This window comes from Culex quinquefasciatus, chromosome 2, assembly GCF_015732765.1.
Source record: "Culex quinquefasciatus strain JHB chromosome 2, VPISU_Cqui_1.0_pri_paternal, whole genome shotgun sequence".
Taxonomy (NCBI): domain Eukaryota; kingdom Metazoa; phylum Arthropoda; class Insecta; order Diptera; family Culicidae; genus Culex; species Culex quinquefasciatus.
The window spans coordinates 109,620,403-109,644,188 of record NC_051862.1 but is presented as its reverse complement, the minus strand read 5'-3'; the positions used below and the strand labels follow the sequence as shown (position 1 = coordinate 109,644,188).

Here is a 23,786-nt window from a genome sequence, read left to right as displayed (position 1 = left end):
CTAATTTCTTCTGATTTTTCACAAAATTTCTACTATCATCACAATTTTCCCTTTTCAACGCAATTTTGTTTCCATCACACCTGCTGGCAGCCGCTTTTGAGTTTTTAGCACTCGACAAATCACCCAGACGCAGCAGAGGCGGCCCCTTGCCACAAACGCGTGCTTGGTAAAGCTTCGTGTGACAACACTATTTTCACTTTCAAAATATCGCCAAAAAAATCTTCAATTCCACAACCGCTTTCAAATTATATACTCTAAATTTCTTGCTTTTGAACCTTCCTCATCCCACTCCTGTTTCCAGCCGTTTCTACTTCCCTCTGAAGGAAGATTCCACCTCAAAATTTTCCTTCTTTTCTTCTTCTTTTCCAAACCTGATTCCTCCCGTTCTTGCTTAGGACTGAATCGTCCAGAAAAAGATTTCACATCTGGAACAACTATGAACTTCACTTCCCCGAATGCTTCTTCCGCTTTCCAACTCCAGCTCATTCTGCATCTATCCACCGGGACAGAGATCCGCCGGAAGTTTTCAACCGGAAGAGATTTACCGGAACAAAAATCGCGAAAAGTTAACACACCGTTTTCCATACAATCATAAATTTGAAACTTAAATTCCATTGTAAACTAAAATTTTCAAATGTTTAAAACTCTTAAGAAAACGAAAAACGCGGAGCAAAAATTTTAAACGTCACGACGCACGCACGGCTTGCCTCGATGAATTTCGAGTCCAAAAACTTAAATTTTCGTCTAATACTGATAGTGCATCTTAATCTATGGACAAAAACCTATCGTTTGAAGATAATACACACCTGATCGAAACAGTTTTTGTATTGATTCCAAGCGATTTTAGAAAATTTGTTCAAAAAAGTGATTTTTTTCAGTAAATCGATTAGGGGGTGCGAGAAAGTATTTTATTATTTTTTCTTGTCTAAGAAAACATTGTTCCTAACATCATAATCTACCATTTAAGAAGTGAGCAACTGAAATTCCTCGACATGACCACAAAATGGGACAGGCTAATGCAGATCAGTTCGCCCAATTTATGGGAAGATTTCAAGAGATGATTGGTTCTCTCAAGGACCATCAGGTGAAACCGCCGGCAGGTGGGCCTGCGGCGAACTCACAAGCCGGAAACCCTGCAGCGGCGTACATTCCTCTTCCGCCCCCGCTGGAGTTAGAGGGCGAAATGGAGGAGAACTTTAACTTTTTCGAAAAGAACTGGAAAACGTATGCCAGTGCGATCGGCATGGATGGTTGGCCTGTTGCGCAGAATAAGCAAAAAGCCAGTATTTTGCTTTCGGTGGTGGGCAGAGACGCGTTGAAAAAGTATTACAACTTTGAGCTGACGGCGGCTCAGCGGGACGATCCAGCATTAGTGTTGGCAGCGATCAAAGCCAAAGTGACCCGTGAACGGAACAAGTTCGTGGACTGGTTCGAGTTCTTTTCATTGGAACAAGCAGCAGATGAGAGCATCGACAACTATCTGTGCCGTCTTAAGTCGCTCGCCAAGTTGTGCAAGTTTAATGTTCTGGAGGAAGACATGATCATGTACAAGCTAGCAACGTCGGTAAAGTGGTTGCGACTTAGATCGAAGTTGATCACTACCCAACACCTGACGGAAGCTGTGGCCTTGGACATGTGCCGTACCGAGGAGATCTCCGAACGCCACCCAGTAACCGAAGTGCAGCAGAGCGGCGAAGTCAAGTGCGTAAAGAGGAGCAAGAAGAAGTGCAAGTTCTGTGGCGTTATGCACGACTTTACCAAGGGTGCATGCCCAGCACTTGGGAAGAAGTGCAACAGGTGTGGTGGAAAAAACCACTTCGAAAAAGTGTGTAAAGCTGAGCGAAGAAAGAAGCAGAAGAAGCATCGTGTGACCGAAAGTGACGAAGATGAAGGCTCAACGACGGAGGAAAGTGAGAGTGATAGCAGTGATACCCGTTCAATCGGGAAGATCGTCGAAAAGGCAATCAACGGCGGAAGTGTTTCGGCGGAGCTGGAGTGTCTCGTCGCTGGAAAGTGGCAGTTCGTGTCGTGCGAGCTTGATACTGGCGCCAACATCAGCCTTGTGGGACTTAAATGGTTAAAAAGGATGACAGGACATGACCAAGTCAAGCTGGAGCAATCAGCGTTTCGTCTCCGAGGATTTGGTGGATACAACATTCCAGTGATCGGTCAAGTGAAGGTTCCATGTCGGAAAGCAGGTCGTAAGTACAACCTATTAATGCAAGTTGTAAACTTCGATCATGGTCCTCTCCTTTCGGCGAACGTATGTCGTGTCCTGGAATTGGTCAAGTTCTGCAAAACCGTCAAGTGCCCCAGATCCTGGTCAATCGCTGATGAATATTCACCGTGTGAAAGTTCAGAGCATCGTAGGACAGAGAGATGTTGAAGTCCATCAGGGAAGGTCACTACAAGATCCAGGGAAGAGCGGAAATCCAACTTCAACCAGACCTTTCCTGACCCGAAACCAGAGAGTAGATGTCACGCGGACTCCATACTATCCGGAAAACTTGCGTCCACGTAAGAAACCTCACACGTGATGTCGAGTATCGAGGAAATTCGACGTTCAAGAGATCCAGAAAAAACAACATTTTCTTTATTGTAAAACAGGGAGGATGTTGTGGTACGTCATATGTAGCCGGCCCCGGAATTCGTAGTTTGTGAACGTTCCCTCTGAACGTCATTCAGCAGCGCGCGCCCGCGCTTTTCTCGTTCATTCGTGCTCATTGATTCTTTCTCCTTCCGAGTGCGGAGCAGTAACGTCGTCGAGAATAAACGCAGTTAGTTAAGTAGAAACAACGTGTTTTCTTTTGACTAACGAATAAAACAATTATATTGAACTAAATTTTACAAAATTTAACCTTATCTAACTATATTTAGACAAAATTATCTATATTTGTCTTGGTTTAACTGAATTCAACTAAAATTAGTTTACTATAACTGAACTTATCTAAAATTATCAAAATTTAACCAAAATTTACAAAACTTAGTCAAAATTAACTGAATTTAACTAAATTGATCTGAATTAAACTAAATTTAACTGAATTAAACTAAATTTAACTACATTTTTCTAATTTTAAACAAAATTCAACTAAATTTTTATAAATTTAATTATTTTTTTCTAAATTTTACTTAATTTAACTTATTTTAACTAAATTTTTCTTAAATTAACTAAATAAATCTGAATTTATTTAACTTCATTTAACTTAATTTAACTGTATTTAACTTCATTTAACTTTATTTAGCTCTATTTAACTTAATTTAACTTGATATAACTTTATGTAGCTTGAGTTAACTTAATTTATATGAATCCAACTAAATTTATCTAAATTTGACTAAATTATTCTTAATGTAACGAAATTTAGCTAAATTCAAATAAAATTAACTAAATTCAATCAAATTTAACTATATTATAATTAATTCACATCAATTTAACTCAATTCTACTTAAATAAACTAAATTTAAATAAAATATACTAGATTCAACTGTATTGTAGTTGTAGTTAACATTAAACTAAACTTGAAATTTAACGCAATTAATCTAAATTTACCTTAATTTAACAAAATTTACCTAACTTCAACTAAATTTTAATAATTACTACTAATTTAAAGTTATTGAAACTATTTTGGTTAGTATAGTAAAATAATTTTATCAAATTCAGTTATTTAAAACAATAGGACCAGTTTAAATTTACTAAAACCTATAAATTCATCTTTTATTTATATAAGCTAGTTTTAAATAGGTTTAGTGACTTTTATTGTAATTTTAAGAACTCTTTGAATAAAAATTTTAATCTGTTTTGTTTTTTTGACACCCAATTTGTATTGATCACCCTAACCGCTCTAAACTGAATCCGGAAATACTAAAGAAGAAGAAGCACCCCCGAAATGCGCCCCGTTCCGCCATCGTTTTTTTGCCCGTTATCGTGGTCAAAATGTGCCCAGAAGCGTGCCACAGACGGGCGTAACAGCTCGGCCAAAATGCGAAACGCCCGCCTAAATGTTGCATTCTGGCACGAAAAAGCCCACAACGAGGGGAAAAAGCGTGCTGAAAATCGGGCCCGCTTACAGGCAAAACGTCCCCGCTTTTTGGCCGTTTTCCGCCCATTTTTCTATGTGGGATGTAGGTTAGGGTAGAGTAATCATCAATGAGACACGGGAACAATGATAAAATGGCTCTCACAAGTAGTAATTTCAACCAAACAAGCTCATATTTTGGGGAAAGGTGTGTCTACACGATACACGTCTGCCATAATAGTGGCTTTGGTTATGGAAGCTCCCTTGAAAAGTTATTCATTAATGTTTGATTCTGGGGTGTAAAAGTAAATTATGAACAAAAATAGTTTTTCGCTCATAGGCTGCCATAAACACCAAAACTAACATTTCTCCAGATTTTTTTCGACGTTTCATAGGGAATGAGTTGGGCTACAATGTCCTTTCTTTTGGTTTGACCAAAATTAAGAATATACCCAGAATCCAGGGCTGCCTCATTGTTCCTCACTCCTTTCAGCCCATGGGTAACAATGAGACACTTTGATTTTTCTTCTTTTCAAAATCTATGTAACTAGGGCGTCCAATTTTCCCGGGTTTTGAATTTCCCGGGAAACGGGAAAAATGGTTTTGAAATCCCGGGAATTCCCGGGATTCCGGGAATTTTTAAAACATTAATAAAATTTATGTTTTCAAGCTAAAAATCATGGATTTAGCTCAATACTGTTCATTGGTGAAAATCTACTCTGAACAAGAATAACCGTTTTTAGATAGCTTGAAAGATTAGTTTTTGTTCTTTGTTGTGCTTTGGTTTTCAAATGTATCAAAAATTTTAATCCAGTGTGATTCAAATTGAATAAGTCTCTTATAAATACATTTTTTTATAAGACATGACCAGAAAAGCTTCAACATTTTTTTAAAATGTCTAAAACAACAAATAAAAAAAAACAGCAAATAAAATCATACCAACAAATGTAAAATTTAAGATAAGTTTAGACATTCATGTTCTAAATAGAAAATATTTATTGATTAATCCAAAATAAAAAAATATTTTACAAATTATCTTAAAGTCCCTACCGCCAACTGGAGAAAATCTGGACTACAGACTGAATAAGTACACGAGATTTTAGAGCAATTAATTTGGAGATCGGTGTACTAATTGTTTTGTTCTGTTTCTGTTTTAACCGAAATCAATCAGAAAAATCAAAATATTATGCAAAAAAAAATAAACTAAAACAGCTGTTCTGATTCGATACATTTGTCTTGGTTGCCAAAGATGTTTCATAAAAAATATTTAAAATTACTTTTTTCAATTTAAATTAATGAATATAAAAGTGAAGAGCAGTGTTGCAAATGAGTGATAGAAAAGCTGTCAATTGATTATCTCTGCACCAAAAATATCCAAGAGTATAGCGGCTGTCACTATAGCTTGTGAGATCTCTTCTTGTGTCTCATGATTCTCAGCGATATCATTCTCTCTCTATCACTCCTCCCCTTTTCCTTGACTATGCGCTCTCACCGCTGAGTCTCTCAATCTCTCCGAAAATTGCAATGAGAGAACGCGAGATGGCTATTAGAAGTCGACCACGCATGACGTCCTATAAAACTGCGCATGCATAAATTGGTTTTGTGCCGGCTTTTATGGTTAAACGCTGTGAGGGTTGGATAATCGTGCAAGCGGGAATGAGAGAGAATAGGAAAATGTCAATCGCGAGTGTGTAAACACGAAAACGTGTTCGGCTATGTTCGGCACTGATAGTTTCAATAGGGAGATAAAAGCAATTGTATTTGAGGCATGAATATTCAGGCGGGATAATTGTAGTTGCTGAGAGCTGATATTTTGATATTTTAATAACCCTGGTGAAGAGAAAAAATTTCAAGCGCTATTCAATTTACGGATCTAACAATTATTCTCTATAAGTAGAATCAATGCTGATATATGCTTAATATTTTATTTTTTATTTTTTAATCGTTGTTAATCTATTTCCACAACAAAATCTGAATTTCCATTGATATTTTTACCGATTTCGGGGATTCCCGGGATAAAATATAAAAATCCCGGGATTCGGGATTTCCCGGTTTTGGAAAAATCCCGGGAATTCCCGGGATGGACGCACTATATGTAACTCTTTCAAAATATTAATTGAAAGTGATTTTTGGCATATTTATTGAGTTTTAACTCCATTTAACAAAAAATATAAAGTTTTTTGGTATAAATATATGGATTTTTCAAAATTCTGATACTTTTTGGTATAACTTTTGTTAATTAAAGTTTCAAGTTGGTAAAATTGCTTTGAAATAATTAAGGCAAGTTACCTGCAACGGAACAATACAAAAACATGACGTTTTATTAGAAAATAATTGATTTTCGTAGAGTGTCTCATTGTTCCTGCCAAGTGCGTCTATAATGAGACAGTTGAATAACTCGGGCTGTAGACATAATACCGATGTCATATTTTGGTCAATGTTGGTATTGGTACACATTAAAAGAAAGTACAGTATGTAAAAAAAGTATTTACACCCCTTGGGCACAATGCACATTTTGTGATGAAACATATAAACAATTAAAAGTTTGACAAAAACCTAGTACTACGTTTTGTTCAGAAACTCATGCCGAACATTTTGCTATAAAAAGCTCATGAAAAGATGATTTCAATAAAAAGTTATATAACAAATACTATTACAGAAATTAAAAAAGGTGCAACAAAAGTTTGTACACCTTTCGAAAAATTAACATAAATAATGTTATTTGTTGACAAATCACCATAATTCCAGTCTCCCAACTCCAAATAGGCATCCTTGACTGATTAAAAAAATATTTTGGATTGAATATAAAGTTTACTACTTACTTAGTATGAAAGTTTATAGAACTCTGGAAATTATATATAAAACTTATCTAAACTTAATTTTGCAAACTTTTAATTTAACTGAACGTCAATATATTACCATAGAATTGCTAAATAAACATTCTGGAGTGGGTATAACACCGTTTTGGGGGTCTTTGTATCGCTAGAATAGATTTTTCGTTGGAATTTCGCACCAACCCGGAATTACGTCGTCGGAAAATCCGCCGGCATCCGAACCGGTCCACAATTCACAAGTCAATCTATGTGGCATCGGAAAGGGCATACAATTTTCGATCTTTTGATACCCATACATCTAGGTTTTCTATAAAACCCACGTTTTTAAATACTTAGGCAAAAACGTTGTTATGGTTTCGTTTGAGCAACCTGTTAAAAATGTATGGACTTTCGTAATTTTTGTTCTCGTGGATCAAACTAGGCAAAAAGCCCAGGTATTTAAAAACGTGGGTTTTAAAGAAAACCTAGATGTATGGGTATCAAAAGATCGGAAATGTTATGCCCTTTTAAAGATTTGTCTGGTCACGCCTTCCGTCGGACGGGAAATTAAATGTTGGCCCCCGTCGGACCTACAGGTTAAGTCGTAAGCTCAGTCCAGGTTGTCTCACTGGGTCCTGTCTCGATAAAGTTGCTGGTAGGAACCCTGTTTGAAAAATGTCGCACGTCGTACGAGCTGTCGCGCGGTTTTCATTTTACCGTTTTGATATCGATTGGTCGAAAGGACGACAAACGGACGACAAACACTCGACATGCCCGACATTGTTTTTTCCATCGATTTTCCTTCAATTTGACGTCGCGATTTTCGTCGACGCAGTTTGACAGTTCTCTTCTGTTGGTCTTGTCTGGACTTGATCAAATCAGAGAAACTTTGAACCGAATCGAACCAGTTTACGTTGTTGAAAAGATTCGTGTGGATTTTGGCCGGTTGATTGGTAAGTAGCGTTGCTTTTTTGTGAGCGGCTTTATCACAGCAATATTTATATTCCAGATTTCCTGATTTCGGCCTTCGTGGTGGAGGTGGAGGAGAACGGGTCACATCGTTGCTCAGGCGGGCCATGCCGGAAGACGGGAAGGGGAGCACCCGGTCTGTGATCGAGGAAGCGGATTGGTGTTTATTGGGAGGTGGCGGTGCGTGGTTTTTATACGGTGAGTTGTGTTTTTGAAACGATAGAGGGGGTGTGCATCCCATTTGGACGACGGAAAATAAATGAGGACGATGAAAGTGTGCGGGGAGAAGAGGGTGGGGGAAGGTGACTGGAAACCATCACAAATTCTAAACAATAATATTCTATTTTTTCAATTCTGAATCTTTTCAATTCCACAATTAAAATTTTCTAAGATTCAAATAAATATAAAATAATACAATTAAAAGGTATGGTTTCGTTCAAAAAATATGATAAAAATTCAAAATATATAAAAATATAAAATTATTTCTATTCAATTCAATTCTGTTTATTTCTTTGGTTATCTTTTAACAATACACTCAAACCCCGATGGTTTGACACCAACTGTTGTCAAACGAAAGAGGTCACTTTTTAGTTTGACACCCCTGTTATACGGATATACGGATTATAAAATAATAAAATTATAAAATTATAAAATTATAAAATTATAAAATTATAAAATTATAAAATTATAAAATTATAAAATTATAAAATTATAAAATTATAAAATTATAAAATTATAAAATTATAAAATTATAAAATTATAAAATTATAAAATTATAAAATTATAAAATTATAAAATTATAAAATTATAAAATTATAAAATTATAAAATTATAAAATTATAAAATTATAAAATTATTAAATTATAAAATTATAAAATTATAAAATTATAAAATTATAAAATTATAAAATTATAAAATTATAAAATTATAAAATTATAAAATTATAAAATTATAAAATTATAAAATTATAAAATTATAAAATTATAAAATTATAAAATTATAAAATTATAAAATTATAAAATTATAAAATTATAAAATTATAAAATTATAAAATTATAAAATTATAAAATTATAAAATTATAAAATTATAAAATTATAAAATTATAAAATTATAAAATTATAAAATTATAAAATTATAAAATTATAAAATTATAAAATTATAAAATTATAAAATTATAAAATTATAAAATTATAAAATTATAAAATTATAAAATTATAAAATTATAAAATTATAAAATTATAAAATTATAAAATTATAAAATTATAAAATTATAAAATTATAAAATTATAAAATTATAAAATTATAAAATTATAAAATTATAAAATTATAAAATTATAAAATTATAAAATTATAAAATTATAAAATTATAAAATTATAAAATTATAAAATTATAAAATTATAAAATTATAAAATTATAAAATTATAAAATTATAAAATTATAAAATTATAAAATTATAAAATTATAAAATTATAAAATTATAAAATTATAAAATTATAAAATTATAAAATTATAAAATTATAAAATTATAAAATTATAAAATTATAAAATTATAAAATTATAAAATTATAAAATTATAAAATTATAAAATTATAAAATTATAAAATTATAAAATTATAAAATTATAAAATTATAAAATTATAAAATTATAAAATTATAAAATTATAAAATTATAAAATTATAAAATTATAAAATTATAAAATTATAAAATTATAAAATTATAAAATTATAAAATTATAAAATTATAAAATTATAAAATTATAAAATTATAAAATTATAAAATTATAAAATTATAAAATTATAAAATTATAAAATTATAAAATTATAAAATTATAAAATTATAAAATTATAAAATTATAAAATTATAAAATTATAAAATTATAAAATTATAAAATTATAAAATTATAAAATTATAAAATTATAAAATTATAAAATTATAAAATTATAAAATTATAAAATTATAAAATTATAAAATTATAAAATTATAAAATTATAAAATTATAAAATTATAAAATTATAAAATTATAAAATTATAAAATTATAAAATTATAAAATTATAAAATTATAAAATTATAAAATTATAAAATTATAAAATTATAAAATTATAAAATTATAAAATTATAAAATTATAAAATTATAAAATTATAAAATTATAAAATTATAAAATTATAAAATTATAAAATTATAAAATTATAAAATTATAAAATTATAAAATTATAAAATTATAAAATTATAAAATTATAAAATTATAAAATTATAAAATTATAAAATTATAAAATTATAAAATTATAAAATTATAAAATTATAAAATTATAAAATTATAAAATTATAAAATTATAAAATTATAAAATTATAAAATTATAAAATTATAAAATTATAAAATTTTAAAATTATAAAATAATAAAATTATAAAATTATAAAATTATAAAATTATAAAATTATAAAATTATAAAATTATAAAATTATAAAATTATAAAATTATAAAATTATAAAATTATAAAATTATAAAATTATTAAATTATAAAATTATAAAATTATAAAATTATAAAATTATAAAATTATAAAATTATAAAATTATAAAATTATAAAATTATAAAATTATAAAATTATAAAATTATAAAATTATAAAATTATAAAATTATAAAATTATAAAATTATAAAATTATAAAATTATAAAATTATAAAATTATAAAATTATAAAATTATAAAATTATAAAATTATAAAATTATAAAATTATAAAATTATAAAATTATAAAATTATAAAATTATAAAATTATAAAATTATAAAATTATAAAATTATAAAATTATAAAATTATAAAATTATAAAATTATAAAATTATAAAATTATAAAATTATAAAATTATAAAATTATAAAATTATAAAATTATAAAATTATAAAATTATAAAATTATAAAATTATAAAATTATAAAATTATAAAATTATAAAATTATAAAATTATAAAATTATAAAATTATAAAATTATAAAATTATAAAATTATAAAATTATAAAATTATAAAATTATAAAATTATAAAATTATAAAATTATAAAATTATAAAATTATAAAATTATAAAATTATAAAATTATAAAATTATAAAATTATAAAATTATAAAATTATAAAATTATAAAATTATAAAATTATTAAATTATTAAATTATTAAAATATTAAATTATTAAATTATTATATTATTAAATTATTAAATTATTAAATTATTAAATTATTAAATTATTAAATTATTAAATTATTAAATTATTAAATTATTAAATTATTAAATTATTAAATTATTAAATTATTAAATTATTAAATTATTAAATTATTAAATTATTAAATTATTAAATTATTAAATTATTAAATTATTAAATTATTAAATTATTAAATTATTAAATTATTAAATTATTAAATTATTAAATTATTAAATTATTAAATTATTAAATTATTAAATTATTAAATTATTAAATTATTAAATTATTAAATTATTAAATTATTAAATTATTAAATTATTAAATTATTAAATTATTAAATTATTAAATTATTAAATTATTAAATTATTAAATTATTAAATTATTAAATTATTAAATTATTAAATTATTAAATTATTAAATTATTAAATTATTAAATTATTAAATTATTAAATTATTAAATTATTAAATTATTAAATTATTAAATTAAAATTATTAAATTATTAAATTATTAAATTATTAAATTATTAAATTATTAAATTATTAAATTATTAAATTATTAAATTATTAAATTATTAAATTATTAAATTATTAAATTATTAAATTATTAAATTATTAAATTATTAAATTATTAAATTATTAAATTATTAAATTATTAAATTATTAAATTATTAAATTATTAAATTATTAAATTATTAAATTATTAAATTATTAAATTATTAAATTATTAAATTATTAAATTATTAAATTATTAAATTATTAAATTATTAAATTATTAAATTATTAAATTATTAAATTATTAAATTATTAAATTATTAAATTATTAAATTATTAAATTATTAAATTATTAAATTATTAAATTATTAAATTATTAAATTATTTAATTATTAAATTATTAAATTATTAAATTATTAAATTATTAAATTATTAAATTATTAAATTATTAAATTATTAAATTATTAAATTATTAAATTATTAAATTATTAAATTATTAAATTATTAAATTATTAAATTATTAAATTATTAAATTATTAAATTATTAAATTATTAAATTATTAAATTATTAAATTATTAAATTATTAAATTATTAAATTATTAAATTATTAAATTATTAAATTATTAAATTATTAAATTATTAAATTATTAAATTATTAAATTATTAAATTATTAAATTATTAAATTATTAAATTATTAAATTATTAAATTATTAAATTATTAAATTATTAAATTATTAAATTAATAAATTATTAAATTATTAAATTATTAAATTATTAAATTATTAAATTATTAAATTATTAAATTATTAAATTATTAAATTATTAAATTATTAAATTATTAAATTATTAAATTATTAAATTATTAAATTATTAAATTATTAAATTATTAAATTATTAAATTATTAAATTATTAAATTATTAAATTATTAAATTATTAAATTATTAAATTATTAAATTATTAAATTATTAAATTATTAAATTATTAAATTATTAAATTATTAAATTATTAAATTATTAAATTATTAAATTATTAAATTATTAAATTATTAAATTATTAAATTATTAAATTATTAAATTATTAAATTATTAAATTATTAAATTATTAAATTATTAAATTATTAAATTATTAAATTATTAAATTATTAAATTATTAAATTATTAAATTATTAAATTATTAAATTATTAAATTATTAAATTATTAAATTATTAAATTATTAAATTATTAAATTATTAAATTATTAAATTATTAAATTATTAAATTATTAAATTATTAAATTATTAAATTATTAAATTATTAAATTATTAAATTATTAAATTATTAAATTATTAAATTATTAAATTATTAAATTATTAAATTATTAAATTATTAAATTATTAAATTATTAAATTATTAAATTATTAAATTATTAAATTATTAAATTATTAAATTATTAAATTATTAAATTATTAAATTATTAAATGATTAAATTATTAAATTATTAAATTATTAAATTATTAAATTATTAAAATGTTAAATTATTCAATTTTAGAATATTAGAATTTAAAATGATAATATTGTAAAATATTTGGATTCTACAAATCATAAACTTTAAAATTTTTAAATTGTATTAATCTTTTTTTTAAATTATTAAGATATTTTAAATTTTTACGATTCTAACATTCGAACATTTCAAAATTATTTAAAAACTTTAAAGATCATTGCTTCTTTAAAGCAAGGACTTCAGAATCCCAAGAAACACACGCTTTAAATTAAAAAAAAAACCAAATTCTCCATACAAATTGTTGATAAAAAATCAACATCAACGATTTTTTACATGAAATATAAAATGTTCGAAATTTTTTGTTGTGTTAAACATTTTTTGTCTTTTTTCCTATAAATTTACAAGTGTAAATTGGCTACATTTTTTAAATTTTATATTGAAAGTTAAATTTTATATTTTTAGTTATGTTTTGGATGATTTAGCCGAATGACGTAATCTTTTTTCAGGTAACCAAAAATATTCCAATCGAATCCTGCTGCTGACAACCCAGCATTTCCGTGTTGTCCCACGGAACGAAAGCTGTAACGATCGCACCAGAAGTGCGTAAACCGACGTTGTCCCGTACTCCGGTGGCCATCAATCCGTGGGAAATAAACGAAAGAGCCGCTTCAGTGCCGTATCTACACGCTGGCGTCGGTTCGAAAAGATGGCTGACAAAATCCGGCCAAGATGCCGAAGCGACGAGATGAGCTAAAAGGCCAACCGGAAGACAACGCCAAAAACCACGTGAAGATCGCAACTTAGATTAATTTACAGAATAAATACATCCAAGGGGTAGGACAGTGAGTGATTTTGAGAAATCTTGAATAGAATTGAGTAACATTGAGCCACTTAGAATTTCTCAATCTTAATGTGAGTTCACAACCGACGTAACAAATTTTGACACTGACATTTGAAAGCGAGACAACTGACGTTGATAAATAATGCAAAACAAAATCAACTTGAAGCTGAAAAACCCCAACGAAACAGAAAGATAGGTTCAATTATTGAAAATTCCGTTAGATACGGCGGATGCAAAGGCCGGTTCATTGGGAAGGATGGTTCCGGAAGCAATCCTGAACAGTTTTGGGCGACGGCCAGTAGAATGGTAGAATAATTCAGGCAGTTCCTTGTACTTTTTTTTTGATTCCGTGTCCGTGGAGGAAAGGAATTTTAGTGTCCAAGTTGGCACAAAAACAAATCTAACTATTTTCAGGTTCCAGCGACAGGACGTCAACCTGGACAAAACCCACAAGCCGCTTAAACTACCCCCGGAAGGCAATTTGATTTATAGAAGATTTATAGAAAATGACGCCATCGTCTTCAACGATCGGAACGTGGTCAAAACCCCGGTCCAGCAAACATCTCCGATCGACATGGACATACTTTGATCTTGCGAAACAAAGGTGTACAATACGACACGGTGGCCAGGATTACGTTTGCCGATGTGATCGTCGATTTTGTGGACGAGGCATTTTATCCCGTTTCGACCAACCTGAAATCAACGGTTCCTTGAACGGGATACGTTCGTAATGATTTGTTGCAGGTGATGCGCATAAAGTTTGGATTTATGGCGATGACTCCACCTCAGGAAGTGCTGAAAGCTCTGCTGGCCGGAATCCACCCAGCACAAACCGCTCCTTGAACGCGCCGAGGTCATCACCGGAAGTAATGATAGCATTAAATATGGCCAGATGATCGGGAAGGAAAAATAATATGAAAGAAAAACGAGGCCAAGTCAAAAAGTGCCTCGTGGCAATGACCGTAAAAATCCTGATCGACATTAAGACCGCAAAAAGGAGTTTTTCGCGACCAAGCGAATCGAATCCTCAACAGAAATAACTGGACCCGGGCTGACACGATGGACTGCCGGCCGGCCAAGCGGAAGGATAAATATCTAGACGCGCGAAATGATCTACTAGATTTTCTGGCCATCTTCGGTCGGACCCCCAGCAGAACAGATGGCATTCCGAGTGTACGGTGAGGTGGATCTAAGCTTCAAAGCCAAAAAGAAATGGTAGACAATCCGAAACAATGCAAATTTCTGCCCATTTCTAAAATTTACCAATTTTTCTACCCTTAACAGAGGGGTCTTGAAAAACTGGACAGGCTGTCAGGTGGCCCGATCGGTGCTGGCCACGATCGGATCGAGGAGGGCGATGATGGTACGGATTAGGTTTTGTGGAACCGGTTTCCGAAAGGAAGGCCATTACGAACACCTTCCCGAGGACGACTACAAAAAGCTGAGCCAAGAGGACATATGACGATGACTCAATCCAGCAATGACCGCTCTTCTGCAGCTTTACTCAAACATCAACCTCCACTAGCAAATGTGTTTAATCATTCATCAATAAAGTTTTGTTCAGTTTCATTTTTTTTCATCCCACTATTCCCCTCAGACTTAGGCTCCTTACTGGCAGAATGTTTGATACTATAAGCAGCCCGTGTCAGGTCCTGGCCACCATGATAAGAACGCGAACGACATAAGAAAACAGCTCCTTGACTCATCCAGGCGGGTGAGGACCCCTTTCAAAATGATTGCCACTTCGATATCCGGAAGCACGGCATCCGCCGCGGAACAACCGCCGTATTCGAGTCGTAGTAAGGGGATCCCGAGGGTCTTCCTCGTCCGCCCATTCTGATGGGATTCCAAAAATGGCGCTAGGTCACTTTGGCACGACGAGGTCAGCAGCTTGACGGAACGGTCGAACGGTGACATTCAAAGAGCGTGAAGCTTGGCTAGGCCAGCAAACTAAAAACCACTGCGTTGTAAATGATCACGTGCGGCAACGGAGAAATCTTCCACCTTCCGCATCACAATCCGGAACATTTTTTTTCGCAGCAAAAACCAAACCGAAAAAAAATGCGGCAGCCTAGTGGGATGAAATAATTTCTTGCAATCACGCTGATCTGTCAAAACATCTATCCACAAATTTCGTAACCTGGCTTCCAATTACTCAGGAGAAAAATTGAGTAACATTGAGTAAGATTGAGTAACTTTGAGAAATTGAGTCACTCAGTTTCTCTCTGTCCTACCCCTTGAATACATCTAAAAACTATTTGAAAAAAAAAATGTTTATTTTTACTGCAACATAACCTAAAAAGCCGAATAAACAGCACACGACAAAGGCACGACAACCTAAATAACAAAACCGTGCGACGTCGGTCGAATGTCGTACGACAATGTCGAACAATTTCGATGATCGATCGCACGACAAATACGACAATTTGGTGCAAAAACGTATGACATTCGTGCGAATGTCGCACGACATTGTCGTGCGACGTCGTACGGTTGCACGGACGACAAACGACGGACGTCCGACGGACTTTTCAGTCAGGGAAGTTAGACAAAAAGGGATTGCCTCGAAAGGCCGAAACTCAAAAGGCAGAATCTCGGAAGGCCGAAATTCAAAAGGCCGGATTTTGTATTTTGCTCAGAAGGCAAAACGTCTTAAAAGGCCGAATGGCTCGAAAGGCAGAATGATTGTGGAATTCAGAATTTTGTTCATATTTTCACGATTTTCATTGATTATGATGTTTAAAGATACATTAAACTAACATACTTTGTTTTTTTTTTGTAATTTTAGGCGAAATAAGTACATAATGAGTACAATCTGTTTATCTTTACCTATCATATTGTTACCAAGCATACAAGTGAGTAGAGTAGAATGCATTAAAGCATTTGTGTGTTTCAATCTTGTTGTTTATTGAATTATGGTGACGATAACCGAAATTTGATCATTCGTCACCAAGTACTTAAATGAATTCAAACTATTGCAATTGATTTTTTGCGGCAAATAAATAGAAAATTTTAAAAAAAATTATAGCAGCAATGCTAGAAAGTTATGCCTTCTTAATTTCGAAACCAATTTTTAATACATAAGGCCGTTGCAAATATTTTTCAAAGTTTATGTCGCCCCCCCCCCCTCCCCCTTCAAAATCGGTCTGAAAAATCAGGGGGCAAAAAAAAAATTCCAAAAAACTTCAAAATTTCCATGAAAATAGAAGTCTAAAGAACTGAAAACAATCTAAAAAGCATATTTCTGCATTAATAATCTAAAAAAAAAAATTAAAAAAAAAATTCGTCAATACTTAGATATTTTGGAAACTAATGATTGCAAAACAACTGGACAGGTGTATAATGCATTTTAAAACACTTTTTTCATTAAAATGTTGAAACTATGGCTCGTAATTTCAATTTTTATACTTTTTTATTTCTTTGCCCCCCCCCTCGACTTTGGTCAGAGTCGAGGGACATAAACTTCAAAAAATATTCGGGCGGGGTTGAGATTCGGCCTTTCGAGCATTCGGACTTTTGGGATTCGGCCTTATGAGAATTCTGCCTTTCGAGTAATTAGGCCTTTTGAATTTCGGCCTTTCGGGATTCGGCCTTCTGAGATTCGGCCTTTCGTAGGAGATCCGACAAAAATGACTTTGTCTGCCAAATAATATTCTGCCTTATGATATATTCTGCTTATTGATCTTTTCTGCCATTTGTTTGTCTACCTTCTGTACTTTTCTGCCATATGAACCTTTCTGCCTTATGTGCTTTTCCGCCAATCGACGTTCCGCCAAATGACCCTGTCTGCCATTTGACCTTTTCTGCCGAACATTTTTCTGCCGTTCGTACTTTTCCGCCGAATCTACTTTCTGCCGAATGTTTGTCTGCCGAATGACCTTTTCTGCCTTTTGGTTGTCTGCCGAACGTCATTCCGCCGACTGTCATTCTGCCGAATGGCCCAGTCCCCTGGTCTGCACCCAACCCCAAACGCCGTCCGCAACCGGCACGCGGCCATGGCACTGCAAGCGCTCTCGGATCGACGCCGCCCGAAACATGCCACACCGGACGACCACGTTCCTGCACCGCCATGCAAGTTCCCTCGGAACGACCGCTACACGAATCCTTTCAGGCCAGATCAACCGGAACCTGTCCCGCTGTATATATTTTTGTCAAATAAAGTGAAAAAAGAGCAAAAAACGCGAAAAATAAACTAATTGTTTCAATCAAAACAAATTATGAGTTTGACAGATGGCAGAAAAAAGAAGAAGAAGAACCTAAAAAGAGAGGTTGATGCGCGTCCGATTTTTCACCTTTACGTCGTTCTTACATCGGCCCCGCATGTAGGCCTCTTGCGATGTTCGAACAACCTTGACAGGTTGACGTTTCGGGTGCGAAACACCTTAAGGATTCGGGTCTGATGCGTGTCTCAAAATCAGACCCGCGTCGGCCCCTGTAGGTCTGATCGGCCCCGTATTTCTCACTGGGTAGAGTTTCAGTTGCAAGATGGCGGCGAAACTCGTGCGGAACTAGCGCGAGTTTCTTCAAAGAAACACTTTGACAGCTCTGAGTGCGGCATTCAGTGTGGAACTAGCCATCAAACGAACGTACCATAAGTATCACAAAAGTACCACCAGAGGGATCTAGCATAAGAACCATGCGAACCTGGCGACTATTTTGTGAAAAACCCTGTCCGTACCCCATTCGAAACAATTATAAAACTTCGCGCTGCAGATAGTCTTATGTTTTTGTAGTAACCCAAGTAACCATCCAGCACTAAAACATGGTCACTATTCAGCACTGAAAGCGCTTTCACAGCTACCAGCAAAAGCTAAGAAGTTTTGAGGTCAGCCCTAACAGCTCCCTGTTTGAAAAATGTCGCACGTCGTACGAGCTGTCGCGCGGTTTTGATTTTACCGTTTCGATTTCGATTGGTCGAAAGGACGACAAACGGACGACAAACACTCGACATGCCCGACATTGTTTTTTCCATCGATTTTCCTTCAATTTGACGTCACGATTTTCGTCGACGCAGTTTGACAGTTCTCTTCAGTTGGTCTTGTTTGGACTTGATCAAATCAGAGAAACTTTGAACCGAATCGAACCAGTTTACGTTGTTGAAAAGTTTCGTGTGGATTTTGGCCGGTTGATTGGTAAGTAGCGTTGCTTTTTTGCGATCGACTTTATCACAGCAATATTTATATTCAAGATTTCCTGATTTCGGCCTTCGTGGTGGAGGTGGAGGAGAACGGGTCACATTGTTACTCCGGCGGGCCATGCCGGAAGACGGGAAGGGGAGCACCCAGTCTGTGATCGAGGAAGCGGATTGGTGTTTATTGGGAGGTGGCGATGCGTGGTTTTTATACGGTGAGTTGTGTTTTGAAACGATAGAGGGTGTGCATCCCATTAGGACGACGGAAAATAAATGAGGACGATGAAAGTGTGCGGGGAGAAGGGGGTGGGGAGGGGGACTGGAGAATTAAAACCTGAAACCATCACAAATTCTAAACAATAATATTCTATTTTTTCAATTCTGAATCTTTTCAATTCCACAATTAAAATTTTCTAAGATTCTAATAAATATAAAATAATACAATTAAAAGGTATGGTTTCGTTCAAAAATATGATAAAAATTCAAAATATATAAAAATTATAAAATTATTTCTATTCAATTCAATTCTGTTTATTTCTTTGGTTATCTTGGTTATCTTTTAACAATACACTCAAACCCCGATGGTTTGACACCAACTGTTGTCAAACGAACGAGGTCACTTTTTAGTTTGACACCCCTTTTATACGAAGTTCACACACACTGCCAAACATTTGTTTTGATAGTGTGCGTGAGCCCCATGTTAAGTTAAAATTATAAAACTATGAAATTATAAAATGGTAAAAGTCAAAAATTCCTAAATTGTAAAATTTAGAACTCTTATATTTTCAAATTGTATTATTCTTAAAATTCTTGATATTTTCAAAATATCAAAGATTTAATTTTTATTTTAAAAATATTCAGATATTTTAAATTTTAACGATTCTAACATTAAAACATTTCAAAATTGTTTAAAAACTTTTAAGTTCATTGCTTTTTTAAAGCAAGGACTTCAGAGTCCCAAGAAACACATGCACTTTAAATTAAAAAAGAAAACAAAATTCTCCATACAAATTTTTGATAAAAAATCAACATGCGTTGATGTTGATTTTTTATCTGAAATTAAAAATGTTTGAATTTTTGTTGTTGTGTTAAACAAATTTTTTTTCTACAAATTTACAAGTTTAAATTGACTACATTTTTTTTATTTTACATTGAAGGTTAAATTTTACATTTCTAGTTATGTTTTTGGATGATTTAGCCGAATGACGTAATCTTTTTTCAGGTAACCAAAAATATTCCAATCGAATCCTGCTGACAACCCAGCGTTTCCGTGTTGTCCCACGGAACGGAAGCTGTAACGACCGCAAAAACACCTACACCAGAAGTGCGTAAACCAACGTTGTCCCGTAGGCCATCAATCTGTGGGAATTGAATGGAAGCGCCGCTCCAGTGCCGTATCTACACGCTGGCGTTGACTCCAAAAGATGGCTGACAAAGTCCGGCCAAGATGCCGAAGCGACGAGATGAGCTGAAAGGCCAACCGGAAGACAACGCCAAAAACCACGTGAAGATCGCGACACACAATAAGTAAAATTAATGAATGTTTGTGAAATCGAGTGAATAAGATTAATTTACAGAAAAAATACATCTAATAATAATTAAAAATAAAAAAAATGTTTATTTTTACTGCAACATAACCTAAAAACCCGATAAAAACAGCACACGACAAAGGCACGACAACCTAAATAACAAAACCGTGCGACGTCGGTCGAATGTCGTACGACAATGTCGAACAATTTCGATGATCGATCGCACGACAAATACGACATTTTGGAGCAAAAACGTATGACATTCGTGCGAAAGTCGCACGACATTGTCGTGCGACGTCGTACGATTGCACGGACGACAAACGACGGACGTCCGACGGACTTTTCAGTCAGGGTACTTCAGTGCTGGACAATGACCGAGTTTGGACTTTACTCGGCCGGTTTAGTGCTGGCCCCAAGGCTGGCCCCTACTGTTGGTGTCCACCCCTGCAGAAAATGTCAAAAAATGAGAGAGACAAAAATATTACGTTCTCTCTCGCCTTCCCCATTCTCACTATTCTATTTTGGTTTGTCTTTTTACTACATTATCGACTCAGCTGACCGAGTTTGTGAAGTCGATTTTTTTGGTTGAAGTTGATGAGATTGGGATGTGAAGCCAGATGCTAGATGTTGCCGTCGCTGTTGATTGCCGAGCTCGTGCCTTCTCACCTAAATAAGAGATGGTTTTCCTAGCTGGTTTTTAGAGACATATATGCAGCCACTTAAAAGAATGCCAAGCAACTTCTTGTGTTTACTCTTTCACCCTGTTGGAAAGGGCACTTAAGAAAACAGTTTTTGACGATGGTCTAAAGATGTCTTTTATTCATGAAAAAATATAATAATCTAATTACCACATACAATTTTGAAAGCCTTTCTGATTGAACTGGCTTGAAGAGATCTAATTAAATGTCCGCCGCCCGCTTAGTTCGGCGGGGGAATCCGGACCCACCAGCAGGACAAAAACGCCATTTCTGCATGCGGTTTATTGTTGCGGTCAACCAACAAGGTGGAATGGCACTGGTACGTGTTAGCTGTGAAGAATTAATTTTTATTAAGTTATATAAATAAATACTTGTTAAATACTTACGAGGATGATGATGATGCAAAGCGAGATGAAAAAGGTTTTGAGCCGGCTGGCTTCGACAGCTTTCAATCATTGTTTATTTTTTGGTGCAAAGCGAGAAAGTGAGAAGGTTGTTGTTTTCTCGCACTATCTCTTTCACTCTTCTCTCAGAATGAGAACAATGTTGCTAGTTTGATGGAAAAACGTATGACAGTGTTGCTAGCAGTTGCACTTAAACAGCATTTATTCAGCTTTGGACAGTGCAGTTGAATTAGTGCTGAATTGCATTTGTAAATGCTGTTGCATGACTAATTAGCAATGGAATGCCAATCTGTTGCCGATTTCTGACTTTTTGCTAGTGCTGGATGGTTACTTGGGAAGTTTTATGAATAAAAAAAGGGAAAATTTTGGCTCGAGCCTCGAGTCGATTTAGCCTCTAATTCGAACCAAAACTCTCAGTGGGGTTTACCTCTAAAGCTATAAGGTTGACTACACTTCTTGTTTAACACTTTTCACAACATCTTCTTTGGGTTTAACTTGACACAAAACGGAATACTGGCTTGGAGGGTACGGTAGTAGGCCATCATATCGAGAAATTAAAAGTGAGAGTGTGTGCGTGCAACATGGAGTTAAACTTTTCAAAGTGTCATGGTAACCTTCACAGCAACTTCATAGAAAGTTTAACTCCATGTTGCACACACTCTCACTTTTAATTTCTCAATAGAAGTCATTACGCATTAGTTCATTTTCGTTTTTTTTATTCGTTTACAGGCATCATAACATCAAACATCAAAGAAGCATGCTTCTCGCAATAGTAAAAGTAAGTTTGTGGCACAAAATGCAAAAAACACACAATTGTTCATTTTTAGTAAAACTTAAAATTTCAGCGTAAATCTATTGTCTCATGTCACTTCTGTTACTTTACCATTTATTTAAACGTTTACTTTCAGCAGGAAAAAAATGTATCATTTGTTTTATTGACTATATTAGCTTACACCCTCATGTGTATCGCCTACGATCCCGAAGATGTCGAAATAAAAAATGTAATTTTATCAAATGGCACATTCACAGCATTTTATCCCCGAGAAACAAACGGTATACCTAATAACAATGTTAGAGCACCATTTTCACATGGTAGTTTTTTTAAAAATAGAAATCCTGCATTAGTAGATGTTCGTAATGCTGCTGCTTACGGATACAGATTTGATGGTAAACGTCGCTTCAATTTTTAAACTTACTGGAAAATTCTAGAGAGCCACAACATTGCTTCTTAGTTTAAATATTGAGCTTATAAATACAATTTGTGTAATGATTTAATTACTTGTTATTTGAATAAAGGTTAGGTTTTCATAAGTAATTTTATATGACTATGATGACGTCACTTGCTGCAGCTAACAGGACTGCAGACTAGTAGCCTAGTAGTAAGTAAAACATCGTTTTTTGTTGTTGAACAACTGCTGCACAAGCGTTTTTATACGTTAATTATTGAACAAGTGTCATAAAATTTGATCAATTGGGTCCCAAAACTAAACCTAAATTTGTGATATTATTGTTTACAACGATAAACCTTTTTTTCTGAGTAGGGTAGCGTAGTCATCAATGAGACACTTTTGGTTTTCAACTTTCAATGATATTTGTATTTTTGTCATCTGCATTTTTCAATGAGCTTTTTGTTACATTCTCTCTATTAAAGTGTTCTAGCATTGACCAAAATATGAGATCGATCTGATGTCTACAGCCAGAGTTATTCAACTGTCTCATTGTAGACGCACTTGGCAGGAACAATGAGACAGGTGTGGAACAATGAGACACTCTATAAAAATCAGGGCGGCAAAGTCGGGTCATATTTCAAGAGACTCCGACTCCGGCTTTCTGAGATCAGTCGACTCCGACTCCGGCTCCGGCTTTCAACTCCAACCGACTCCGACTCCGACTCCGACTCCGACTCCAACTCCGGCCTACCAACTCTAGCCGACTCCGACTCCGACTCCAGCTTTCAACCATAGAATAGGTATAGGTAGAGTTGCCACTCATTAATCTAACCGGGAGACAAAACAGTGCTGCCTAACTGAGATTGGTGGCGAAACGGGGAACTAACCTACCCCAAGGTACAAGATGATCGTAGTTAGGTGGGCATTGAATATTATTTTACAAATTTCAAGAATAATCCTGCAAAAAATAATGTCAATGGTTTTTTTTATTGTAAATTATATTTCTAGAGTTTTTTTTTAAAAAAAAAGGTCCCATAAACATATGAAAGACAATAGCTAAA

At 31.1% G+C, this 23,786-nt stretch overlaps 1 protein-coding gene and 2 long non-coding RNA genes across 3 annotated transcripts; 2 read left to right on the top strand and 1 right to left on the bottom strand.

The window, feature by feature from the left end:
• Positions 1-18,751: 18,751 nt before the first annotated feature.
• Positions 18,752-20,491, top strand: LOC119766861. The gene is made up of 3 exons (XR_005277180.1): positions 18,752-18,926; positions 18,983-19,140; positions 20,148-20,491. It is a non-coding gene; the product is annotated as an uncharacterized LOC119766861 (long non-coding RNA).
• Positions 20,492-21,243: 752 nt separating this feature from the next.
• LOC119766862 lies at positions 21,244-21,977 on the bottom strand. The gene is made up of 2 exons (XR_005277181.1): positions 21,539-21,977; positions 21,244-21,482 (listed from the first exon to the last, which is right to left on the bottom strand). It is a non-coding gene; the product is annotated as an uncharacterized LOC119766862 (long non-coding RNA).
• A 91-nt stretch (positions 21,978-22,068) lies between these two features.
• Positions 22,069-22,867, top strand: LOC6038020. Its single transcript, XM_001847814.2, has 3 exons — positions 22,069-22,086; positions 22,286-22,334; positions 22,465-22,867. Exons 2-3 carry the CDS (start codon positions 22,314-22,316, stop codon positions 22,744-22,746), a joined length of 303 nt encoding a protein of 100 aa, XP_001847866.2. The 5' UTR covers positions 22,069-22,086; positions 22,286-22,313; the 3' UTR covers positions 22,747-22,867.
• The last annotated feature ends 919 nt before the right edge of the window (positions 22,868-23,786 follow it).